This window comes from Bubalus bubalis, chromosome 5 (genome assembly GCF_019923935.1).
Source record: "Bubalus bubalis isolate 160015118507 breed Murrah chromosome 5, NDDB_SH_1, whole genome shotgun sequence".
Classification (NCBI taxonomy): Eukaryota; Metazoa; Chordata; class Mammalia; order Artiodactyla; family Bovidae; genus Bubalus; species Bubalus bubalis.
Window position 1 is genome coordinate 102,916,671 of NC_059161.1, and position 27,538 is coordinate 102,944,208.

At 35.5% G+C, this 27,538-nt stretch overlaps 1 protein-coding gene across 1 annotated transcript in view; it reads right to left on the reverse strand.

Annotated features, from left to right (window-relative positions):
* Positions 1-400: 400 nt before the first annotated feature.
* SLC17A6 (solute carrier family 17 member 6) overlaps positions 401-27,538 on the reverse strand; it is a 41,684-nt gene continuing 14,546 nt past the window's right edge. The window contains exons 4-12 of the mRNA XM_006063309.4: positions 18,509-18,623; positions 17,341-17,428; positions 16,124-16,210; positions 12,341-12,483; positions 8,230-8,379; positions 4,546-4,678; positions 4,038-4,148; positions 3,299-3,426; positions 401-2,524 (exon numbers count right to left, since the gene is read on the reverse strand). Of these exons, the coding sequence (XP_006063371.1) occupies positions 2,189-2,524; positions 3,299-3,426; positions 4,038-4,148; positions 4,546-4,678; positions 8,230-8,379; positions 12,341-12,483; positions 16,124-16,210; positions 17,341-17,428; positions 18,509-18,623 (1,291 nt within the window). The 3' untranslated portion in view covers positions 401-2,188. The remainder of the gene's footprint in view (positions 2,525-3,298; positions 3,427-4,037; positions 4,149-4,545; positions 4,679-8,229; positions 8,380-12,340; positions 12,484-16,123; positions 16,211-17,340; positions 17,429-18,508; positions 18,624-27,538) is intronic.

Below are 27,538 nucleotides of genomic sequence, written 5' to 3' on the forward strand. Positions count from 1 at the left end.
TGTGGCGTTACATAAAATACTCAACACAAAATGATTAAAGCAGTCCCAGCACAAGGTACATGTACAATGAAAATTCAGTAGTATCATTGACCCGACAAGTTTTGAGTTTTTTTCCTAATGTTTTAAAGCTTAGCACTAGTGATGAGAAACCAGGCATTGAAAGATAGAATTTGACTTAGAGACCTATTTCTTGATATAAAACTCTTTTTGCAGAATCACATCCCACACAATCTAAAGAATGCCATATACTTCCATTAAATCTCAAGTGGCTGAAAAGGCTAATTTTCCTGACCCTACATTTGACTTCATTGGGGTGTACACAGGCTAAACTGTACAAAGTTAAGCTACAACAACAACAAAAAATGACCCCAAATTAATGTACTGTTTTTGTGCAAAAGGATAAATAGAGCATTTTATTAACACTTTCTTTTTTTGCAGCAACAAAATGATAGTCCATATCTTTTCATTCAACACAGTAAAAGCGATGATCACATTACATCACTTTGAGACACAAAGCAAAAGATATTTTTATTATCTTAAGGTCAAGAATGGTTTGCGTTTTTAAAACAAACTTTATGTTTTATATTTGCAGTAGCAGGGCCTCCAGTCACTAGCACAATACAATGAGCAGATCAAATATCCAGAATAGACAATTAAACACACCAATAATATTTTAAGTTGAATTGGGAAATGTATCATTGTCATTTTCAAACATCATCAAGAGGTCTGATGTTAACTTTTTAAAGGAAGAAAATCATTCCAACCACCTGAACAGCTACCGGAAGCAAATGAAGATAATATACAGACAGGAAATTTTATGCATTGCACTTATTGCTCGGTACACAAATGTTGCAATTTCTGTTGAGTTATATTAAGAAATGACAAGCAAAATGCCTCTGCCCCATCTAAAATTCTATGACTCTATGAAAGTAGAAATTGCAGTCCCCTAACCCAACATTAGGTGTATGCTATTTTTGGTTTTTTGTGAAGATCGTTTATTATGTATATGTGTATGGATATGTATAAGATATACAGATATATATAGATATAGTTTTAATATAATTTATTGTCCTATATATTTAAGACAAATATTTTAGTGGGAATTTAAATAATAAAATCATCTACTTATAATATCTCTATTAAGTTTACCTTTTCATATTATATATAGCTCTGTGGCACAAGTTTCATATATATTTAATCAGTAAGGAACAAAGATACCTCTATCATGTCTATTTCTTTTGCTGTTAATATTGCATTTTAAGGGCTATATCTCCATAGTAAATTTCTTATTAGATTCTTTATGGTGTATGCATCTTTTTTTTTTTCTAATGAAAGTTACAACCAGTACAAAGTTGTAATAAAAAATACATTGAAGTCTATTTATTTTTAATATTTTTGCAAAAAAGTTATGTGATATGCTACATGAAAAGTCAGATTTTATTGAAGTGTGAAGTGTTTTATACTGTTAGGTAAATGAATGGAAGAACATGAAGCATACCCCTCACTCTACGACTTCCTTTTCACAGATAAAAGTGTTTGTGCCCAAGCATTTCATATAAAACACTGCAAGATATTCCTCTTGAAAATCAACAAAATAGTCTACATTGTGTAATAACAATAATTATTTAGTACACCTTGCTAGTTGCTAGCCCACAACATTCTTCTCTACATGAGAGATATCTCAACTCTATGATTTATACTCAATAAATGTTGCCAACACCCGATGCAGCCAACATGACAACTTCACCTTTTTTTAACAGGACTTCTGCACGATATCTTGCAATATAGTATAACAAATATGTAAGTGCATTTTGCATGATCAAGTAGCTTTGGCTTCCTAACCTTTGTAGGATGGGATGTGCCAACTGTTTTAGTTGTGCTTTATTAAGTGGTGATGGGTTTTAACTCATATGAATCTAATGAGTAACTACTTGCTTCTACAATTTTGACCAGCCAACCTTTAAATCACAAATGCAAGAATGGATGACTTGAATGGAAATGATGGAATTTCACAACTTCTATAGATTGCACTTGATGGTAACTTCATGAGTTTGTTTTGATTTCATTTTTACAACAAGACTTGCCCGGTTGATATGTGTACATGTTTACACCACATCTTGTAAAATTTTTGTGCAATCACAATTAATTTAATCACAAACACTAAAAATAAATCCAGCAATTAGCTTTGTTATGAATAATCATCTCGGTCCTTATAGTTGTATGAGTTTTGTACTTCTTCTTGTACAAATTCCTCTTTCTTTTCCCAACCATTGGGCCAACCTCCATTGGCCTGTGTTGTGGCACCATAAGACTTAGTGGTACCATAATTTATATAATTTTGAGTAATGTCCCCTGTTTCTTCATCGAGCTCGTCTTCATGGATAAATCCACATTTCTCTTCGCTTGTTTCCTCAGGGTCTGCCCAGGGCTGCTTCTCTCCTGAGGCGAATATTGCATAAAATATAACTCCACCGTAGTGGACTAGGGCAGCGATCAGGAAGACATACTGCCACTCTTCACGTGACTGCAGCAACAAAAAGCGGCACTGTGAGAACAAACTCCCTGGGTTTGAAAAGCCTAACATTTTCTCTGAATGTTCCACCATTAAGCGTTTCCTAAAATGCTATCTTCAGGGGAAATCCTTGTTCTGTTTCTATTTAACAAACACTGTCAGTGAAATGTTCTATATTACTGTGACTCTCATTATTTAAAACTTTTTAGTCTAAAGTTCTGAAATAGAACTCCAAAGATGTCTATGGTGTGCTCATTTTTTAAATTTCATAATCTTTCTGTAAATTCCATTGCGTTACTTAGTTTTTTCTCCCACTTCTTTTATTTCCTTTTAGTAAACCATAATTTAAAAGGTCCACCTATAAAGATAAATACTGATAACAATATTCTTGTCACCAGAGAAGCCCTAATTTAGAAACTCTGCCTATAAAAACAAATACTGATAGCAATATCCGTCCATCAATTACTACAGAGAAGTCTAAATTGATGTTTACAAATAAAGCTGTGAAGATTTCCATTTGTCTGTTCAAATGAGCTAGGATGTTGTTCTTTTGCCACACCAGGGATACTAGAAGTATTAGAAGGTGTTGAAAGTATAACCTTTATCAGCTGGAGAAGCAGGCTCCCTCAGAGTTCGGAAAGAGATTTTCTTCTGAGCCTCAGTTACTCCCCTACTCCGAGATGTGATGACTGGACCACAAGCAGAATGCCACAGAGAACATACAGATGCTTTTCCTAATCATGAGAGAGAATATTCTACAAATGAACATCTCTTGCTCTGTCTTACCTTATTCTTTGTCATTGCACCAACAATAATAGGGCAAACCATTCCTGACAATGTGCCAACACCGTTCGAAATGCCCATTAAGATACTGGCATATCTTGGAGCAATATCCAAGTGGTTGACATTGAAACCTGAAATACACACAGAAGGTGTGACTCAGAGAATCCCAAACCTTCCAGAAGTAGGTGACTACAAAATATTCTCCACCACCCTCACCAACCTCCTTAAAAGACACCAGGTTCATAGCATGTGCTTAACTATTTTTGATAATTTAGCTCAGAGATATAATGAAAATAGAAAGAGGTATGATTTGTTATCCAATACTTAACATGTGATATTTACTCCATAGAGAAGAGGAGATGCTCATTTAAAAAAAAAAAAAAAGGAGAGGGGATAAGCAGGGGTAAGTAGGTAGTGAATAGTAACAAACACCAATGTGTTAGTCACTCAGTCATGTCCAACTCTTTGAGACCCCATAGCCCACCAGGCTCCTCTGTCCATGGGATTTTCCAGGCAAGAATACTGGATTGGGTTGCCATTTCCTTCTCCAGGGGATCTTCCCAACCCAGGGATCAAACCCAGGTCTCCTGCATTGTCTGAGCTACTTTCATTGTTGTTATTTTCTAGTGGAAATATGTTGAGTAAACTTTCTCAACAGTCAAAATGTTAGAGGAAAGTAGAATATAAGTTTCTTTAAAATCAGAATGTTACAAGTACATTTTTTTAAAAAAAGGTATCTTACCAGAAATAGCAAATCCACTGAATCCCACGGCAAGTACCAAGAATGAGATTGCGACCCCTCTAGTGTGAGAATAACCAACAACCAGAAGCAGCGTTGCCTCCATGCCAAAACCTTCAGAAACAGACACATGAAAATACTTCAGAAATTTATGTCAATGTTTCCAGTGAGTCAAAACTTAAAAATGATCACACTTATTTGACCTAGAAAAACACATCAGGGATTCTATCTTCAAAATAATAATAACGGTAATTTATTCACAGAAGTTACTGAAGCCTTCTTTGTGTTTTAAGAAAAACAACAAAAACAACCTTAAGTTTCAATAGTGGGAAGGGTCAAGTTAGTTATGCAATTATATAAAACTAGAAGTTATAAATATTTGAAGATGGGAGAATGATTCTGAATGAATATTAAAGGTATAAATTTAATAGCATATGTGATATGCATAGAAAAAGCTGAATCCTGTCGATTTGAACTTTGTGAAGTAAAAACGTGTTCTTAGCATACTTACCACCACAATTCATGATCTTCCTTACTGTAGTAGTTGAAAGAATTTGTTTGCTTCTTAGAAAATCTGCAATCTGCCCTCCAATAGGTACAATAATTGTCATTACTAAGTGTGGCACAGCAGATAGCATGCCAACCTGATGAAAAACAAAAAGGAGAGAAATAAGTAATGTGGGCAATTTAATGGTCTTGTAAGCTCTTTATGGACAAAGGAAGGAAAAACTACTGTCTGTAAATGACCACTTACTCATTCTCAGAGTAAGCAATAACTCCCACAGAATAAATGAGAAAAGCTAAGAATATTTACTTTGATTCTTGTTTCTCTTCTAGATGATAACACTTCTTTTCTGCTATGTGTCAGTAAATCTTGAGTTTCTGAGTAAACTATCTTGAATTTTATCACAGAATGATTCACATTTATGTGCCTATTTTATAGTCTTAAATATGTTTGTAGAAATTTATCATTAGCAACAGAGGAAAAGAGAAAGAGAGACAAAATCAGAGAGAAGAGAAATACGTTTGACAAACCTTGAAGAGACTATTTTAAAATTTGTTTTTAATTCATAATAAAGATAAAACCTTAATTGCATGTTAAATATATTTTATATTTAGTTTCTATAGATTAAGAGCTCAGAAAATACAGATCAATTCTCAGTTTTAGGCATTTTCCATGTCAAATAGCAATATTTGGTTACACTGTCACATAGCATACTTAGTTTCTGAACTAATCATACTAAATGGCCCAATTTAAAACCTAACCTGCCAGCATCAATTCAAAACATACATTTTTTTGATCAACAATTATGTGTAAAACACTGTCCTCTGGGCATCACGGAGGCAGAAATTGTGAATAAAATGTATTTTAATTGTGTATTACCACACATATGGACTTAGTAAATTTCATACACATCAATATATAAGGAAGATTTTTACTAAGCATACTTTGAAGGACAATTCCTAGAAAATAGTAAATATTAGATAAATGTTCATTATTTGTACAGATGTGTCCTTCCAAACTAGATTACTGAAGGATTAAGAAAAGATTCTGTTTTATTTTACAATGCTGTATACTGTGGTATCACGACCATGGACTTGGAATGATTAATGACTAATTGAGATACTAAATGACTCTAAATAGCTTAAATATCCAAGCAATTTTATTCTTTCTTTCACTCCAGACAGAAACTTTTAATATTATTATCTTCATTGCAATGATGAAGAAACTATGACTTAAAAAGATTATGCCATTCTCAAGAGGTTGAGAAGATTTATATATGAGTATAGGCTGAGACTGTGTGTGTGTGTGTGTGTCTGTGTGTGTGTCTGTGTGTGTGTCTGTGTGTGTGTGTGTCTGTGTGTCTGTGTGTGTGTGTGTGTGTGTATACACACATATGAAAAAGTCATTGTACTTGTGGTTGTATCTGTAGGACACTCAGTTTAACTAAGGCTGATTAAAACAATCCTCTGTATAAATACTTTAGTTCACTTAAGTTTTCCTGCACTTTTGAAGCATGGTCTTTTTTTAAAATTAATTTTTATTGGGGTATAGTTGCTTTACAATATTGCGTTACTGTATAGCACAGGGAACTCTACTTAATGCACTGTGGTGAAAGACAGTCTTAATACTGTTATTTACAGGTCAGAAAACCGAGGAGACAATTATTCAAGAACAGGACCAAGGTTATGTATTAATACTCTCTTGCGGAGCTTAGATTTAGGACCATGTCAGCCTGGATCCAAATCTCATATTTTATTGCCTTCATCATCTCCTTTTCACATACTTTAGATAAGTCGGTAATTTTTTTAAAACCAGTATGATCAAGATCTTCAGGCCGATTTGTATGTGTAGAATTTATCAAAATTGTAATTAAAATATAATAAGTGAATTAATCAACATAGATGCTGATTACATTTAGGTTTTGCAGAATATCGTTCACTCAGGCACTTTCTGTTAATTGGAGCTAAGGGCCAGAATGCCCACACAGTTTCATTAACATCAGTTGGTTCCCTCACTCTCCCCGATGAGACTAGACTTTATTAATAGCCTCTCAGTGTCACACTTGTCCTAGATTGCGAAAATGGACTCACACCTCCAGCAGCCTTTGTGGAGACGTATAACACCTCTCAGGGCTCCCAAAGGCTACCCTGCAATGTTTGATCAGCTCCAGAGAGAAGAGCCCTGTCTAAAGCAGTCATTCTTCTCAGGCATGGAGGAAGCAGTTTCCTTAGAAACAGGGATTACAAAAGAGCTCTTAGAATAGCTACTCCTAAACTCGGGTTTTCTTCAGTTTCAGGCCTCAGATAGTCATTCAAAGAGGAATAATATGAATAGCGAGCCCAGCTGGACTTATGTAATGACATGAAGAGAAATGGCAAGTCCATGGCCAAAGCAGACAAATGCATTCAACAAAGCACTTGTCACTGAGATGGCATTGAGCAAATACTTGCTTCATGTTTAAATGAATTATGGTTTACCTGAATTTGAATGGCATAGTAAAGGGAATTGAAACATAAATCGAAGGATATGGGCTTAAACTTAATTCTGTCGCTTATTGTTAGCTTGGCCTTTGATAATTTAAATACTTTCCCTAGCTTCTGTTTCTCCATCATTTCAATAGAAATGATGATAGTTATTCAGTTGGTGGACAATACAGGTTATTCATGAATATGAGAAGACCTTGTAAATTTCAATATATTGTAGTATTTTATGTTCATTTAATCCTTACAAGAATCTTAAAATGATTATATTTTCATACCTACAAATAAATGTAGCATTGAGCATGCTGTGCTGTAGTTGGAAATGTTTTATTTTTGTCTACACCACCAAGCTGTGAACACTTGAGGAACCACATTTTTATTTCTCAATATAACACATAAATCTTCACATATAAATGCTTGCCAAATGATTAAACTGGATAAATAAGATACAAGAATGTTTTCAGATATTTTTGCTATCCTCAAATCTTTTAGCCAGACAGATTTCTGAGGGTGTTGAAGCAGAGTTAGATTGATAATTATATAAATACAATTTCATTTAAATGAAATATTTTTTTGCTCACTGATGTATTGCCTTTGACCTGAAACTTAAAGGGAATTATGCTTGTTTACAAGAAAAAGGCTATTGTTGTTGCCCATCCCAACCAAGAGGTAAACTCTCTGAGGGCAAAGACTAGGTCTGTTTTGTTTATATCCCAGCAATAGTTTTTAGCAGGCATTTAAATGTAATAGGCACTCAGATGCCTAACTTAGTCTTTGTTTACTAGAATTCATTTGTTTTGTTTTTTCATTTTTTTTCATTTTATTTTTTAACTTTACAATATTGTATTGGTTTTGCCATATATCAAAATGAATCCGCCACAGGTATACATGTGTTCCCCATCCTGAACCCTCCTCCCTCCCCATACCATCCCTCTGGGTCGTCCCAGGGCACCAGCCCCAAGCATCCAGTATCGTGCATCGAACCTGGACTGGCAACTCGTTTCATATATGATATTATACATGTTTAAATGCCATTCTCCCAAATCATCCCACCCTCTCCCTCTCCCACAGAGTCCAAAAGACTGTTATATTCATTTGTAATTCTAATTTTCAAGATAAAATTTAGGAGATAAAATATTGGCAAAGGAACTTAATAGTCACTAAAGTACAAAAGTAATGCTCTATTTAAAGAAGGATAATTTTTACATACCTTGCTGATTTCAAATCCAAAGACTTCCTCAAAATATGCTGGCTGACTAATAAGCAATAAATAAAAAGTCCAGCTTCTGCAGAAGTTTGCAACAATTATTGCATAGACTGGCATAGATGTAAAAAATTTTCTCCATGGAGTCTTGAATTTCTGAAATTCCAAAAAAAGAGCCATTCTGATCATTTAAAATATTTCCTAACTTAAATGAGAATCATAGATACTTTTGCATTTTTAGGATGTGTATGCTGAAACATGAGTAGGAGATAGGCAGGAGGTAGTGAGTCGTTAACTGCAACAATCCAGTTAACCTTAGCTGCATAAATAATTGTTGGAAGAAGAAAAGAAGATACGGCTCTCCTTCTGATTAAATTGTTTCCATTTTAGAAATATATAAGATTCTATTTTCCTCAAAAAGTAATTCCAAATGCATAGATCCTAGTTTCCAAGATTTTTGTTTTGTTTTGGCAGTGATAGATCGGGCCTCATTTGAAATTTGCTGCCAGATCAATGACCTTGTTGGTATCTGACATATTTTATATAAAATGTTGAAAATTCAACGCAGTTAGGAGAAGAAAAATAAGAAAAATGTGCAGTATTCTAGACCCCATCAAAAGTTAATGACAACATTACCTAACTACAAATTCTCTTGATAGCCAGTGGATATCAGTATAAATTCTGTGACACTGGAGAGCAAGAGTCTTTAAAATTCATATGGTATACATCTGGGTTAAGCATTTGGCCACCCAGCACATCATAACTAGCTATTTAAGATATTCAAGACATTAAAAATTAACTTAAATATGATTAGCTTTGCTTATGACACTCATTTAAAAATTATACCTGGTATATTTAAAGATGCTGTGTATGCCCAAATACAAAGCAATTATCTTCCCTCAATACTAATATTTTTTAGACCTTAGAAAAATCTCTCATAGTTCCAAACACTTTCTCAATTCTTTATTTTGAACACAGAAATACTCTTTGGTGAAGGAGCAATAGCCTAATATAAATGTTTATCACTAGTTTTGGAATTTTTTTTTAGTATTATTTATTTATTTTGGCTTTATTTATTTTAATATTATTTGTTTATTTAGGCTGTGCTGGGTCTTCGTTGTTGTGCAGGCTTTTCTCTAGTTGTGACAAGTAGGGGTTACTCTCTAGTTGAAGTGCACGGGCTTCTCATTGAGAAGGCTTCTCTTGGGGAGGAGTAGGAGCTTAGCTGCTCCCCAGCATGCAGGATCTTCCCGGATCAGGGATCGAATCCATGTCTCCTGCATTGGAAGGTGAATTCTTTCCCTCTGAGCAACTAGGGAAACCCTATCTTGGATTCTCAACCTAATAAGTTAGTAAAAGAGGTGGCAAACAGTTTTTTACGAGATTTAGTCATTATTGCTGGGTGTAGAGCCTCATAATTACTAGCAGTGGTTGTGAATCTTTTTTTTTTGTTTGTTTTTTAATTTTATTTTATTTTTAAACTTTACGTAACTGTATTAGTTTTGCCAAATATCAAAATGAATCCGCCACAGGTATACATGTGTTCCTGAAACTTTTTATAGATCACTTTAAAGTGATATAGTAGGAAGATACATCGTGGTGATCACAGGGAACAAATCAAAAACAAAAACCTGTCCTAACAATAAATAGTGAGTATTTTGGCTTTAGGTAAAAGCTTCTAGCGACACCATCATAGATGGATTCAAAAAGTGCAAATTTAAAAGAATTTTTTCCTGATAAGTTCTAGAAAAATGGTGCCAGATGAATATACTTATTTCAAAGATAATAAAAATGACCAAATACAAGAACGTCTATTATAGCATTGTATTTTAATAAGTAATAACTTCAGAAGATTTTAAGAAGAAAATATTTTTCTTGCAGAGAAGGTGCTGTTTTTAATTTATATCAGGATCATCTTCATTAAGTACTTTTTCTTCAGGCCACAAAGCACTTCATCAAATGTATGAGAAAGTGTCTAGTCATATCTCTTAAAAAATTGTTGGTGGCTGTAGGGGGACTTATGATATTTTGATAACATTCTATTTACTGAACTGGTTGTTTGCTTCATACGTGTGTTTAGCTTGTAAAAATTCAGGAAGCTATTTGCTTATATTTGCACATTTTTCTGTATGCATATTTAATTATTTTGTAAAGAAAAATAACAGATTTAAAAGACATAAGAATAAACTACAATATGTGATCCTTAATTTGATCTAAACTTCATAAACAATGGCTACAAAAGACATGAATATTGATTAGATATTAGGATTGAACTGGGCGTCTGAAATTTCAATATGATCTAGTATTGGATAATGTTAGAGAATTACTTTTAGTTGTGTTAGGTATGATAATAGTACTTAGATTATAAAGGAGATATTTTTCTAGAGAAGCATGTATTTGTGGGTACAGTATTATGACATCTCATTTACTTTAAAATTGCTCAACAAAAAGAAAAGTGAAATAAATAAGGCAAGATGTTAAAAACTTTTGTTTCTATGCAGTGGATATATAGATATTCCTGTTACTTATTCTTTCTGTTATATGTTGAACTTGATCACAATAAAAAGTTCAAAATAACTAAAATACAAGTTCTATTCCCATTTGATCTCATTTTTAAATTTACTTCAGGAAAGTAAAAAAAAAAGAAAAATCAGTAAGAAGTAAAATATTGTGTTTGTAAAAATAGTAAAGTCTAAGAAATGGAGAGTTTGAGCTTACCTATACTGTTTTATCAATCTACCGATTACTCTCTTTTGAGTCGTTTCCAGAAATTGGTTTTCACTTAGACTAAATTTCTTGCTGTTTTAAAAAATATATACCTCACCTCAACATCACACAATCTCTCAAGAACTGGTAAATAAAAGAAGCATATTTTATCAATGATGATATGGGCTAATCAGAGTATTTTGGACTAGAACAGGAAGCTAAGTATGAACCCGCCTCCACATCACCACTTGTTTCTTGAGTAGCTACCATCAGGAAAAAAATTATCAGTCTATTTACAGAAGAAAACAGGAAGGGGTGCATTCTAATGCCAGACTATTTAGCTAATGGAACAACTACAATGTAAGATTTTTTTTTTAAAGAACCGACTTAATTTCGAATGTTACCCAACATGGCATTTTCTTATTCATTAAAGACCAAGATGCCCTCAGCAACAATGAGTGACAGACCTTTTTTCCTAGAATGAGATGCCAAGGACAGGCCTTCCCTAACAAATGAAGCAGAGACTCAGAGCTGAAATCAAATACAACTGAAGTTGGGGGGAAGCATAATGCGTAAGAGTCCTTGGTTAAATGAACAGTAACTTTCAACTCCTAGCATAAAGAAATTGAGTTGATTAGGTCCTGAATTACTGAGACTGTCTACAATATTTTTGCTTAAGGGTTTTATTTTATTTTTATAGCATCAGATGGGTATTTATTAGTTGCTATTTATGATGTATTAATATGTGTACTAAAATATTTGTATTACTGATATAGAACTGCATTTCTTTCTCTATCAGCAAATCCTGCCCAAGAAACTAAACTATAATCAGAAAAAGCCTTTACAATAACACTTGATCTTCATATGATAATCCTAAAATGGTAATATTTTATCAATAAAAGGGTTATATTATATTAAGAATATTTTTCAGATTAGCTACCTATGGTTGGCATGCTAATGTTTTAATATTTACTAAATTATGTAGAAATATACATGTATAAAACTTAGATTTAGAATATTCAGTGAATAAAAATATCTCCTTTCATGACTGTGTTAGGTGATTTGACATTTCCTGTAATCTAAATTTAACAAATACTAATTGAATTTTGTTTCAATTAGCTATGTTGAGCTATTTTTAAAAATTTACTGAGGTTTACAGCTACAGTATTATAGCTATAATCCAGTTAAAATTTGAAGGTGCTTAAGAAAACTTAAAGAAAAAAAAATCATAGATGGAAGAAGGAGCAATCATTTCTAAGTCAGGGAATGCGCATGGAGTTAAAAAAAAAAAGCAATCATGACTGATACCAAATTAGTTTTGCTGAAAGGGACACATAAAACAATCTGCTTGGTCGAAGAGAGGTGAGATGGAGAATAAGAATAGGAATATACACCATAATAAAGTTCTTACTTCCATTGCACCTAAAAGATTTGCACTCTCTCCAATGCTTTCTTCTATGTACCTACGTTCTTCATCTGTAATAGTAGGATGCTTTGCAGGACTCTCATAGGACACCAAAAGCCAAAACATGTACCAGATCATTCCAAAGCTCCCTGAAAGTAAGAGTTCAAAAGGAGGAAGTCAAGGAAAGGCATAATCCCCTAACTACTTCCATTTAACAGTCAGTAGCTGGGATAAAACTATAGTAATCTTGTAACAGGATTATAAAATGTGAATTTGAGCTTATGCTTCTCCAAATGAACCTAGCCATCTCTACTTGTCTTTTGTCACTAGACTTCATGCAATCTGAAGACTGGTGCTGTAATTTAATCTTTGTCACTGTTAAACACTGCTGAAACACAGGAAACTCACAATAAATAATTATTGAATGGTATAGTTTGTAACATGTTCATACATTCAACAAATATTTACTGAACAGTTACTTTTCCGGGTACTCTGCTGAATGAGAGAAATATGATAAACAAGAAAAAATTCCTGTCCTCAAAAAATTTCACTAGAAGTAAATCCTTTTATTTGTGTCTGTCTTTAATATGGGTAGTGGTCTGCATTTCCAGGGGAAAGAAATGCTTTTTCCCCTCTCCTGTTAGCACGTGCAGATCTAATAATGTGTGTGTGTGTTAGTCGCTCAGTCGTGTCCGACTCTTTGCAACCCCATAGATGATAGCCCACTAGGCTCCTCTGTCCATGCAATTCCCAGATCTAGTAAACAGATTATTAAATAAAATCTAAAAGAATATTCTTGGGCTTCTCTCATAGCTCAGTTGGTAAAGAATTGGCCTGCAATGCTGGAGACCCCAGTTCAGTTCCTGGGTTGGGAAGATTCCCTGGAGAAGGGATAGGCTACCCACTCCAGTATTGGTGGGCTTCCCTTGTGATTCAGCTGGTAAAGAATCCGCTGGCCATGTGGCAGACCTGGGCTCGATCCTTGGGTTGTGAAGATCCCCTGGAGAAGGAAAAGGCTACCCACTCCAGTATTCTGGCCTGGAGAAGTCCATGGGGTTGCAAAGAGTCGGACACAACTGAGCGACTTTCACTTTCAACTTTCAGAAGAATATTTGAGCCTGAATAGATACTGTACATGAAACATGGGCTTCTATAATTAATGTGGTAATATTTAACAGTTTATGTGACTGTATACCACAGCATATACTATTGCCTATTGATCATTGTTTGGACAGATGAAAGTTATAAATTCCAATACAATAAACATGCTACTGCAAGCTCTATTTCATCCCTTTATTCAGCACTTTCACCACTAAAATATGCCCTTATTGTGCAATATAAATCTGAAGCATCAATAACAGAAAAAATTCACATAATGTATCCTGATTTTCATCAACTGGTCATTTCATTTTTTCCTCATACTGTTCTATTTCTCCTTTGGGTAACAATCTAATCCCTGATCGCTATAATACTATATATATATATTTTTTGGGGGGTGAGGGGCTAGTCAGTCTCTAAGTGCTTCTTAATATCATAACTTCTGATGTACTGTGCCCTTTTAATTACTGAATGTGATAGCAAACACAATTTGGAATCAGATGGTGTGTGACAGTTTGGTAGAGTGTAGTGGTTGTGGAATACGGTTCTTCCGTATTCAAATTGCGGCTGTGTCACTCATTAGCTACAACTTCTAATCAGTAACTAAATCTCTGAAAATTTCTACTACCAAATGAGATAATTCACTTTTTAATAAGATTTTTGCAAACAGAAGTTAAAGAAGGCAATACATAAACTAGCATCGTGGAGGGCACAAGATAAGCACTCAATAAATGAGAACTCTTGTAATTGAGTAATAATTATAATTTCCACTAACTGAATACATCTGAAGTGCTAGACACTCAGCTAATTGCTGTATATGCATTATCTTTTTAAAACTTAAGCTGCCATATGGGTCTTATCTCATTAATAAAAAAAAAATGAATATTGAACATGTGGCTCAAAGACCAAGCTTTTGTCATATACAGCAAGTAAGCAAGTACTATTATTATGATATTTTCAGATTGTGCATGTGTGTTAAGTCACTTCAGTCATTGTATACGACTCTGCGACGCTATGGACTGTAGCCCACCAGGATCCACTGTCCATGGGATTCTCCCAGGCAAGAATGCTGGAGTGGGTTGCCATGCCCTCCTGCGGAGGATCTTCCTGACTCAGGGATTGAACCAGCATCTCTTATGTCTCCTGCATTAACAGGTGGGTTCTTTACCACAGTGCCGCCTGGGAAGCCATTCAATGATAAGTATGAAATGGGATATAGCTTGAAATAGCAAGGTAGGTTTTTCTTGGGTTCTTTGTGGAAAATTCATATTCTTAAAGTCACATCACATCTTCAATTAAATAATGGACTAAGGCACAAATTAGAGAATTTAATGGATGGCCATACCAACTTTTGGAGAAGGCAATGGCACCCCACTCCAGTGCTCTTGCCTGGAAAATCCCATGGGCAGAGGAGCCTGGTAGGCTGCAGTCCATGGGGTCGCGAAGAGTCAGACATGACTGAGCGACTTCACTTTCACTTTTCACTTTCATGCATTGGAGAAGGAAATGGCAACCCACTCCAGTGTTCTTGCCTGGAGAATCCTAGGGACGGGGGAGCCTGGTGGGCTGCCGTCTATGGGGTTGCACAGAGTTGGACATGACTAAAGTGACTTAGCAGCAGCAGCAGCAGCACACCAACTTTACTACATACCTTGTAAGTAAGTGCTTTAAATATCTTTGAATTATGGGCTTTGAAATAAAATCAAACAAAAGCTATGGATTAAAATCTGTTAAAAAATTTTCCCAAGAAAACAAAAATATGTTCATCTGCATATATAGCTCGCCATTTAGGGTATTCATGAATCCAAAACCCAACCATGGCTTTTAAACCAGGATAAGATCCCCCACTATTTATATTCTATAAATATAAGAATTTGCTTTGATGAGAACATTTCAAAATGAAAATGGATCATAGCACATTTGGAAGCAGCCAAATTCTGTTCTGTTCTCCCACATGACTTCATTAATCTTTCAGATTCTCCTGACCATGTCCAAAACTGGTATTAATTAGTGACAACATCAGTTGGAATCCAGATCTCTTATGTTTCTTCTTTTCTCTTTATTAAAAAAGTGTATCTTAGTGAGAGACTATGGGATACTTTCAAGAAGTAAGATTCCATATTCTGGTTAGAAAATGAATAGAAAGGGAGTTTGGACTTTGGGCTTCCTGTCATTTTTATTTCCACTTGGGGGCTTAATCTTCTTTTATCCTGGGGAAATGTGGACTAAAATGTACTGCCCCTGCAGAAACTGCTAATATTTCATCACAAGATTGAATGTTTGCATTAACACTAATATGGCCTTTAAGCTTCCTATCCCATTGAGTCTCAAGGAAATAGAATCAGGGAAATGACCAAGAAAGCAAGAATCAAAAAGAGAAGTTGGTGCTGCCTAGCTTCTTCCTTTTAATCAGCTTTGAATCAAGAGCTAAATTAAAGTTTTCATAATCAAGGGCAACACATACTGTACATTACAAAGTTTCCATCAGCAATGTGATTGTTTTTAAAAATAATAAATAACATTACAGAGAAAATCACAGATATAGAATATTGCCCTTGATCTTAGATTATAAAGAAAAGAATCAATGAAAAAACAATAGTGAGTAAAAACAGAAGTATATTCATTGATCTATCACACTGCTTTAATTTATGCACATTTCTTTTAATTCTATTATACAGAAATGCAACATACCATAGACATAGAATACGGAAGACCAGCCAGTATACTGCACAAGAATGCCAGCTAAAGGCATTGCAATCACAGCTCCAGCATAGGAACCTAAAGTAGAAGAGAAAATGAGAGAAAGGTAAGTGAAATCAATAGAAACTCTTGACTTCATCTCATTTTCCTTGACTGGATCTTACAAACACATCCTTGCACACTTGGATGTATATGCACTCTCATCCACATACTTCAAACACATATCCAGGAGTACAAGACTACACAAGTGAATATAACCTACACACCCAAGTCAGAGATATAAAAATGGTACAACACTATAATAAAAAACAAATTCAAAAAACTATAATAAAAATAATTAATGAATATATTTGAAAATCCAGAAGAAATGAATAAACTCCCAGAAAAATACAAAATGTAAGAGGGAGTAGAAGAATGAATATATTTGAAAATCCAGAAGAAATGAATAAACTCCCAGAAAAATACAAAATGTAAGAGGGAGCAGTAATAATTAAAGAAATTGAAATGGTGGGTCAAAAACCTTTCCTCATGTACACATACAGATCAGATCAGATCAGATCAGTCGCTCAGTCGTGTCCTACTCTTTGCAACCCCATGAATTGCAGCACGCCAGGCCTCTCTGTCCATCACCAACACCCGGAGTTCACCCAGACTCACGTCCATCAAGTCAGTGATGCCATCCAGCCATCTCATCCTCTGTCATCCCCTTCTCCTCCTGCCCCCAATCCCTCCCAGCATCAGAGTCTTTTCCAATGAGTCAACTCTTTGCACGAGGTGGCCAAAGTACTGGAGTTTAAGCTTCAGCATCATTCCTTCCAAAGAAATCCCAGGGCTGATCTCCTTCAGAATGCACTGGTTGGATCTCCTTGCAGTCCAACGGACTCTCAAGAGTCTTCTTTAACACCGCAGTTCAAAAGCATCAATTCTTCAGTGCTCAGCCGTCTTCACAGTCCAAATATCACATCCATACATGACCACGGGAAAAACCATAGCCTTGACTAGACGAACCTTTGTTGGCAAAGTAATGTCTCTGCTTTTGAATATGCTATCTAGGTTGGTCATAACTTTCCTTCCAAGGAGTAAGAGTCTTTTAATTTCATAAGACACACCTCAAATGGTCTTACAGATGAGTTTTAGCAACTTTCAATTCTTACAAAAGTTGTTCCTAAGCTTTTATGCACATAACTGTATCTGCACGTATTACTCACCACAAAAGGAGGTGGTTGCCAATCGACTCCTCTCTAAAGGGGGAGCCCATTTGCTCCATATCCCATGACATGCTGGGTAGGTGACACCCTGTGATGGAAAGAGATATATCAGCACTGTTTAGAATCTTGGATCGTAGGAAAATAAGCACATTCACTTCTCTGATGTGATGCTGTTTTCTTAGAATGGGCACAGGGTCCCCAGTTGCCATGTGAGGGCCTTTCTTTGCTGATTCAATAAAATTCCATTTTAAAAACTTTCAGCCCAGACCAGGTAAGACATGACCTCTTTTTAGTCACATGTTCAAATTATTCCCGCCCTTTAAGACTTTCTTTTAACCTCAGCTTTCTTCTGATTAAGGCCGAAGAAAAGATCCTCTATTATTCAGTTCATCTGCAATTCTGAACAATTTGAGAGACAATTTTGTAAAGAGTTAAACTTAGTGATTCCCAAATTAAAGGAATCCCTACAGAAGAAGGTGCAGTTTAGATCCTTGAAGGTTGTTGTACTTCCTGTAATGCATGTCTAAAACTTAAAATCTTTAAAATATTCTTTTTTGTATTGTTTTGATCCTATCATTTTTTCTTTCTTTTTGGAAAGACAAGAAACTGTTTTCAGTGCCTTAATACTTTATCTGACTTATCTACTCCCACCATATTTCATGGAAAGAGAAAGGGCAATAAGTGTACCATTCTCAAGTTTTTAAATGATATTCCTTCAAAGACAACAGGTTGATGGAGCAAAAGTCAATCATTAGAGTTGATGCCTAAAGAATACATTCAATGAAATGTTGTTGTTGTTGTTCAGTGAAAATTCAGGTCATGATGTAAAGCCAACAGGGACTTGTTATAAAACTCTCCAAACATACTAATTCAGAGGATGGACTCAAAATTTTTATCACAGCCCATTAACAAAACTGTTAATTTTTTTTTTTTTTATGTCATTCACTAAACACTTCGTCATCACACAGTTCCAGAGAAGTGGGGTAAACAGTCACAGTGGTAGTCTGTCATCATTTAAACATATCTGGTTTCTAACTTTTCCAATTTTTTTAGCACTGTGTAGACACAACCTAATACAATATATTTATTTGTAGGTCAAAACAAAGATAATCTTCTGATTCTTATTAGCATGCCAACCTTAAAATGATGTCATCCTGTAGTTCCATACCTCAACAAGTCCCTGCAGTATCCTAACAAAGATGACACACCCATAATGCACTCTGGCTGCTGATGGGATTAGCATATTCAGGGTAGAGGTAAGAAGTATGGCAGCTCCGAAAACTCTGAAAAATAAAAGGAGTTAACAGATCTACATTTCTCAGATCAAGTTAATTACAAGCAATTTCAAGACAGAATTTTTTTTTTTTCTAAAAGAATAAGAATGTTCTGAACTGGATTGGCTAGCCATTGCAAATAGATATTGGACTATCTTGAATTGCTACATCATTTGAAGCACAAAACTCAACATTCAAAAAACAAAGATCATGGCATCTGGTCCCATCAACGGAAACAGTGACAAACTTTATTTTGGGGGGGCTCCAAAATCACTGCAGATGGTGACTGCAGCCATGAAATTAAAAGACATTTGCTCCTTGGATGAAAAGCTATGACCAACCTAGACAGCATATTAAAAAGTAGAGACATTACTTTGTCGACAAAAGTCCGTCTAGTCAAAGTGATGGTTTTTCCAGTAATCATGTATGGATGTGAGAGTTAGACTATAAAGAAAGCTGAATACTGAAGAATTGATGCTTTTGAACTGTGGTGTTGGAGAAGACTCTTGAGAGTCCCTTGAACTGCAAGGAGATCCAACGAGTCCATCCTAAAGGAAATCAGTCCTGAATATTCACTGGAAAGGCTGATGCTGAAGCTGAAACTCCAATACTTTTGCCACCTGATGCGAATAATTGACTTCGTGGAAAAGACCCTGATGCTGGGAAAGATTGAAGGCAGGAGGAGAAGGGGATGACAGAGGATGAGATGGTTGGATGGCATCACCAACTCAATGGACATGAGTTTGAGCAAGCTCTGGGAGTTGGTGATGGACAGGGAAACCTGGCGTGCTGCAGTCCATGGGGTCACAAAGAGTCGGACACAACTGAGCAACTGAACTAAACTGAATAAATTTGTTTATACATAATTTTAGTCACTTTCTTCATAGATATAATTACAAATTTTAAATAGTTAATTAAGCACTGAATATGGTTTGAGTCTATATATCATCTACAATGTAAGCTGCTGAAGGGCAAGAGCTTGCTTTTCAGATACACTGTTGTATCTCTAATGCCTAGCACAGTACCTGATACATAGGAGATACTGAAGAGCTGCTGAAGAAATAGTAAGTGCCTAAATGGAGTTGTGTCTAGTGTGATACCTTGAAGTATGGAAATTATAACTCCATTCATAAAATTTCATGAAGGGAATCATATGTAAATGCTCCCCAGATCTAATGATCAGCTCCCATAGGACATATTTTTAAAATAGAAAAAATTAATACTTCATATATCTACCTCAGATTTGTCTTTCTGTGTAGGTGGTTGAGTGGAGGGGTTTTAGGTACCCCTTTTTTTGCATACATATAAACAATTCAAAATAGAATTGCTAACACCTTTATCCATTTACAAGTAAAAATTAAATTCCATTATTAACAAAAAAAAAATCTCTCATAATGTAATACTAAGGAAGAAAAATATCCCCTTAACCAGGTAATTTTAGAAATTTCTCTTGCAGAGAAATCTGGGGACACATTGTCTCTAGTGAGCTAAGCTGTGTGTTCTCAGTAAATTTTTTCAAGGCAAACACTGAACCTTGAGTTCAGTCAAAATTGGCTGCCTCATAGAAGTTCTCCTTTTTCCAGGAGCATGTTTAAATGTAACTGTTAAAGATGTGAGTTTCTGAAAGAGCCTTGATCATGATTAATCTGCTACTGAAATTTGAGAAATGACTTTATGAAAGGATGAAGTAGATCAGCTTTTTTCTATGAATCATAGACTGGGACACAAACTTTTGTTTACTTTCTATAGCCTAATAATCCACCTGTTCTCAGTGGCTTCCCTTCACAGAGTTAAACAGTCACTCAAGCGGTGAATATTCTCTTCTGTTCTTCCTGTGTGCTATTTCCTGAACAGGTATCTTTGGCTCTGAGTCAGAGTAACTTATTTCCTAAATGTTTGGCACAAAATAGAAACTTTTTATTTCTAGAAATGATTATCCCCATTAAAATGCCCAGCGATATTAAACTTCTGCCAACTATGGATTTATTTTCCAGAAATTAAATGCAAAAATCCCATATCTTGTCTTTAAAATATAAAAACTCAAAATTGTTATTAAAATTGTTTAAAAATGTATTTTCATGCTTGATTATTTTCAGTTGACTTTTCACCTGTCTCAAGACTGAAATCCACATGCTCTTATGTGCAAACTCCAGAACATTTTGGAGGTTTCCTTTAGGGCTGAGAGGAACTAGATACAAGGGAGTGTATGAAGCAAGCTTCCTGGACCTAGTGGTAAATGGTACCCGATCCCAAAGGCCAATGTCTTTCCCGTCCTGGGAGTTTGAATGTTAAACCTGTGCACCAGAAAGGGTGAAAGCAGAGAGAGAAAATGACACAGGAGTTTTGGGCTTATGGGTAGGTTTCTGTATACTGGAAAACTACTGTTGTTTCTGTATATCCATCTTACTTTATTTCTTATGCTCAATAAAAAGGAGACTGAGGCTATTTACAACATCAAGGATAAAGAGAGCCAGAGCTACATAATACTAAAGGAGTTTCAAAAGTGTTTATATGAGTTATACATCCAACTACTCCATTCAGCTCTTTGGAAGAATTCCTTCAAATTGTTGTCCATGAACCAGATGCATTAGAATTCCCTGGAGTTCTTATTAAAGATGCAGACTTCTTACTCCAGACTTTGCAAAACAGAATGTGCTAAGAGTGAAGCCTGGAAATTTGTTGTAACAAGCAGTCCAGGTGATAATTTTGCATGTGCATGCTAAGGTTTGCAAATATATATATATATGTTTTTTAAACAGGTTTATCTAATATGTGTCTTCTTTTCTAATACTTATTTTGAAAGAATGATGCATGACATTTATTTTATATCTTTCAATCATCAGTTTCTTTCTGCCTATTTGAAAACATTGCTATCTCTAGATAAACTGGAGAGAGATTAATTTTATCTTTTTTTAGTTTAGGGTTTCTCAGCCTCCACACTGTTTATATTTTGAGATGAACAAAATTCTTTATTGTGGGATGTAGTCCTGTGCATTGTATGATGATGTAAACAGCACCCCAACCTTTATGCACTAGATGCCCGTAGCACATGCCTGCAAATGGTGACTACCAAAAATGTCCCCAGAAATCACAAAATATCCCTTGGGGGACAAAATCATCTGCCAGTAAAGCTGAATCAATCATGAACTATTTGTTACTCAACTCATATTGTAGTCAGAACTAAATTTAATGAGTGATTATTCAACTGGTAAGACATCATGCTTATACTTCATATACCAAAAATCTAACAACCCAATGACATGACATTATTAATACACCCATTTTCTAGATGAAGAAACTAAGCCTGAAGTAAGAGATATCACTTGCCCAAGTTGTTAAGCAGCTCTAAGTAGAGGAATCTTGTTTCAAATCTAGTCCATATAATTCCAAGGTCAGTGGGTTTTGTTGCTGGGATTTACATCAAATTGTGCACATAATAGGTAGTCAGTAATGTGTTTCAGAACTAAAACTGAAAATTTAAATACTCATTTTTCACAAAATTACTTGAAATCACACTATTCCTGAGATTAAAAATCTCAGTAGCTTACTTTCAATGTGTATTTTCCATTCTTACCCTGAATAGTGTTTCTAATTATATAATCTGTGACATTTCCAAATGCTTCCTAGTTTTAACTTTCTTAATTTGTTTAGCCATCCTTTTTATTATTAGTGGCCATTGCATGATAAAAATGGATTGACTTTTTCCAACTATTTAAGAATATAATTCATAAAACTTTTCAGAATCTAGTTTTTTCTGATTTTATGAAAATGATATCTAAATCAATATCCAAGTAATTAAAATGATGATCATCAAAATTCTTGGCCAATATGGAAGGTCTTCACATTTTTCTTAATGTACTACAGGTAGTCAAAATTGAAACAGCCACTTCATTCAACATTGATTTATGCTTTCACACTCCAAACCTCTTTGAGACTATATTTAGGGTACTATGTTGAGGAGGAAACGGGAGCCAAAATTTAGAGAGCACTTGCTATACTTTCTCTACCTACATTAATTCATTTCATCCTCACAACAACTCTGAGTTACACTTTCATTTTACAAATCAGAGACTAGAGACAGACTGTGTAAGAGAAAAAAAGCAAGCAACAGAGCTGATATCTGAATTCCAAGCTCCCTGACATGGAAATCTGTAAATCTCTGCTCTTTTACCTACAAGATGCAACTTGTTGTTATTGCTGTTTAGTGGCTAAATCATGTCTGACTCTGTGACCCCATGGCCTGCAGCCCACCCGGCTCCTCTGTCCTTGAGATTTCCCAGGCAAGAATACTGGCATACGTTACCATTTCCTTCTCCAGGGGAATCTTCCCAACCCAAGGATCAAATCTGCATTTCCTGCATTGGCAGGTAGATTCTTTACTGCTGACCCACCAGGGGAGCCCACATGATGCAACTAGACACCTAGAAAAAGACAAGGATGCTCTATGTGTAGTAGAAGAGCAAAAGAAAGACAACTAGCCAAAAACAACATATGCCAAAGGCCATAACCGGAGTGCAAATGGAAAGCAAAGGCGGGGAAAGTCCATTCCAGCTGGCGTGACAAGGAAACAAGTCCTTCAGGAGGAACCTTTAAAGTTGGGCTTTGGAAGATTAATATGAAAAAGGATGAAGAAATTCCAAAGAGGAAATGAATCAGCAAAGTTTCAAAACATGGAAGAGATTGCATTACATATCCGAAACAAAGGCAGAATTGAAAATGGCTGAACACAGTGATACACGTGAGTAGGAGAACATCAGGAGTGAGATGAACAGGGAAATTGTAAGGAGGGTTTAAGCAGGTGTAGATACAACAGGGAAGGCAAGAGAAGAAATCGTAAGTAAATGGCATCTTGGAGATGATAGCGTTTAGGGTGACTCCAGAGGGAATGCAATTATGCCCCTAAAGTTAAGTAAACATGAAAAGCTTACTGAAATTGAGGGGTTAGGAAATGATGAAGTCAGGGAGCCAGAAGGTGAGAAGCATACATGTAAGTTCAGATAAGAGGAAGGCTTGCAGGGGAGTGAAGCAGTCAAAGTCACTAAAATGGGAGAGGGAAAAAAGATGACATCAATATTGTACAGAAATTTTGGTAAGATTCTAGCTCTGTTGGTTAATAACTATGTGACTGGAAAGCTACTTAACCTCATTTGGCTTCTGATTTCTTGTCTATAAAAAGGAATGCAATGGTCTAGATCATGTTTACTAGGGCCAGACATCTGAGATTCAAAGTCCATTCCTGTCACTTACTACTTGAGTGATCTTGAACAGTGTACTTTACTGTCTATGCTTCCTTCCTCATCTACAAAACAGGGATATTTATAGAACCTATGATTTATTACCAGTTAAGGACCCAGAAGAATGTCTGACATATCCTAAGCATTTAAAAGGTGTTAGGAGTTGGTCAATGATTTTATTAGTCTATCACACTTCATAGGATTGTTGTGAGGCTAAAAGAAACAATATACCTAAAAGGCGTAGCCTGGTGCCTGGCACATAAAAATAAATCCATAAATGTGAGTCAGTCAGGGAGAAATAATCACAGCCAATGGTATTGTGCTAGTTGTGTGCCAGTCACTGTTCCAGATTCTCATTTTAAACTAAAAACTATATTGAAGGGCTACTACTACCATTCTTATTTCATGGATAAAATAACCAAGTCCCGGTGAGTTAAATAAGTTGCTGAAGTCACATAGACACTTAAGTGGAGAACTGTGTCTTATAATGACTCAAGTCTGGTTGTAGATTCTAAATACTTAACCCTGAAGCTATATTGTACTTTAATAGTGGCAGAACGAATACTAGCCCTAACAGTGCCAGCAGCAGCAGATAAAATAACAAAAACTCTGAAGGACCAAAATGTTATTGAAAGATGAATGGTCACAGCAGTGGGGAGTGAGAGAAGAACTCTATTCTGTCCCTCCTATGGTTTGTCTGTTTATTTATTTTGTGTAGTTGATGTACAACATTATACTAGCTTCAGGTGTACAACACAGTGATTAAATATCTTTATAGATTAAAATTCATGCAAAGTCATTATAAACCAATACCCATATTTCCTGTGATGTGTTTTACATCCTTGTAACATTTAATGTATATGTAGTAGTTATTTGAAGTAAGTAGTTAAATAGAGAGCTCATGTGAGAAGGGTTTTGTCCTTTTATGAACAAAATCTAAGCTTCAGAAAAGAAGTCAAAGAAATAGGAAAACTGAGTATGGAAAAAAAGTTCTGGAATGTAACATAGTTTAGCACTATGATTTCCAGAGTTCCTCATGTATGAACATCACCTTAAGAAGCATGTTCAAACACAGAGGGCTGGGCCAGAGCTTCTGATTTCCTAGCTTGGTATGGTGCCTGAGAGTTTGTATTTCTAACAAGTACCCTGGTGGTGTTGATGTTGCTTTTCCTGATATGAGAATAACTGATTTAGCAGTATTATGCTAGATATTCCCCCCAGCCTTCACAAACGAGACAGATCTGGGGCAAGGGAAAGGTCCAGAGAGAACGGAGCTTGTCATAGCTGAAATAAGAGCCTTGCCTTTTATTATAGAGGGGAGCAGCAAAGGTGAAGTGGAAACACCCGCTGAAAAGGACAATCTCCTTTATAAAATATAGATTATAAGTAGATCATTCAATCAAGGCCAAAAGAGAAGGTCCTCTGACCTGGTTTTGATTGTCCTCATTAACCAAATCGGGGGCTTCCCTGAAAGCTCAGTTGGTAAAGAATCCGCCTGCAATGCAGGAGTCCCCAGTTCAATTCCTGAGTCAGGAAGATCCTCTGGAGAAAGGATAGACTTCTACTCCATTATTCCTGGGCTTCCCTTTTGGCTCAGCTGGTAAAGAATCACCTGCAGTGCAGGAGACCTGGTTTGATCCCTGGGTTGGGAAGAACCCCTGGAGAAGGGAACGGCTACCCACTCCAGTATTCTGGCCTAGAGAATTCCATGGTCTGTATAGTCCATGGGGTCGCAAAGAGTCGGACATGACAGAAATTTTCACTTCAGTTCATTAACCAAACTGATTAAGTGGCTGCCATATTTTTCTTTGGGACATATAAACAGTAGAACATGACATTAGCTAAGAATACACGTTCTATGGTTACACTGTATGAATTCAACTTCCAACTCTAATTTCTTACTAGATCTGATCTTGTGCAGTTGTTACTACTTGAATTCTCTAGGCCTTACCTTCTCCATTTGTTAAATGGAGATAATGTATCTTTATACTTTAAGGGATTATTATGAAGATTAAATGAATCAATTATGAAAGGAGACAGTATCTGGTTAAAACAGTAAGTGGTTTATAATATCAGCTATCATGATATAGAAACTCCCTAACATTCAACAGAGGTCTCCAGAGAAGTGTGATTGTCTGTCTTTTTCCTCCAGAATGTTTTTGCTCTAATTAATAATGCTATTTCTGTGACCATGGATTCAAAGTTGTTCTGTATCATCCTGAAATTCTAGAAGCTTAAAGTGCCTGAATCTTAGCTCCCATTCTGAGGGCACACAGTATGGACTGAAATACATCAGTCCGTCAATCTGTGCCTCAACAGTCTATTTAAAAAATCTGACAGGAAACAAGCAAACAAAAATTTACAGTCTTCTTCAGATCAGTTTTACTTGTCTTGGTATCCCCTACACACTTGCCTTCAATACCTACCCACCATACACACACACATGCACACTTTTCTTTTCCAACTGTCTCTCTCAGATATTTCTAAAGCACTGTAGATCACTTTCAAAAGACTTACCCCAAGATCCTCCATATTAATTGTGTCTCTTGGACAACACAGTCTAGGTCTTTTATTTCTTCAAATTCCTAGATGGTAGCAGAATACTTTGCATGTAGCATGTGCTTAAGAAATAACCACCAGCTCCTTTTGTATAAAGATTTTAAATCCAGGAAAGTGATATCTTCCCTTCCCTATATGTAGGTGATAACAGGTCTTTCTTTCTTGAGCCTTCTTTATCCCAATAGCCTTTAAGATCAATTGACCATTTATTTGTTCCTGAGTCTTTAATGGGGACGGACTACTGTTCTGGGTATTCTAACAATCCTAGAAAGCTGAGTTACTCCCTAGAATAACTGTAGGATAGTAGTTCTGGACTAATAGAATTGAGACTATTCCTGTGGATAAATCTGCACTTGAAATAGCAAGTGCATGGCCCAGTCTGGCCTCATCCTTAAGTCTTCCAAACAGCACTGTGGGATATACTAAAATCAACTGCCGTTACACTTTCTATTCAGCACATCTTTATCAGCTTCTGAAACGACTCTCTTTAAGCTCTGCTTTCAAAATCAAATTAGGTGGTAATGTTTCAGAGGTGATATACTGTCCTCCTAAAGAATTTCTCCATTTACCAGTGTTTAATGTAGTTGTGCTTGTTGTATTATGCTTAACAGTCATCATTTTTGTTTGGCTTGATGTTACCGAAACAAACAAATATAAGCATGAACATAAAGAAGTTGAAGAAATAATAAATAGATTATGTACTAAGAAACATTTACTACTCGTGTGTGTTTTATTTCCCTAGCACTAGTCTCAACTTTGACACACAACTGCATTTGAAAATAATACCCACCATCATCTGTTTTTCAAGTTTATCCTCTGATCAAAAGACTTCTCTTCCTTTTACCAGGCAGTGATCTTTGGGAAAGTTACTCTGCTATTCTGTTCAGTTCTCTGATCAGTAACACAATGTCTTTGAATATATAAGAATGTCTGCCTTTAGAGTTGCTGTAAGGAAGAATGATGATATATAAAAATTTAGTGATATGTATATTTATTAATTTAATTCTAATTGCAATTGCATCTGCCTCCTGAAATGGAGAACTAAGAAAATTATGAAGACAATTTATATTTCATATCCCCTCTCTTCCCACCCCCAATACAAATGTACTGTTTGTACTGTTTAGGGAAAAG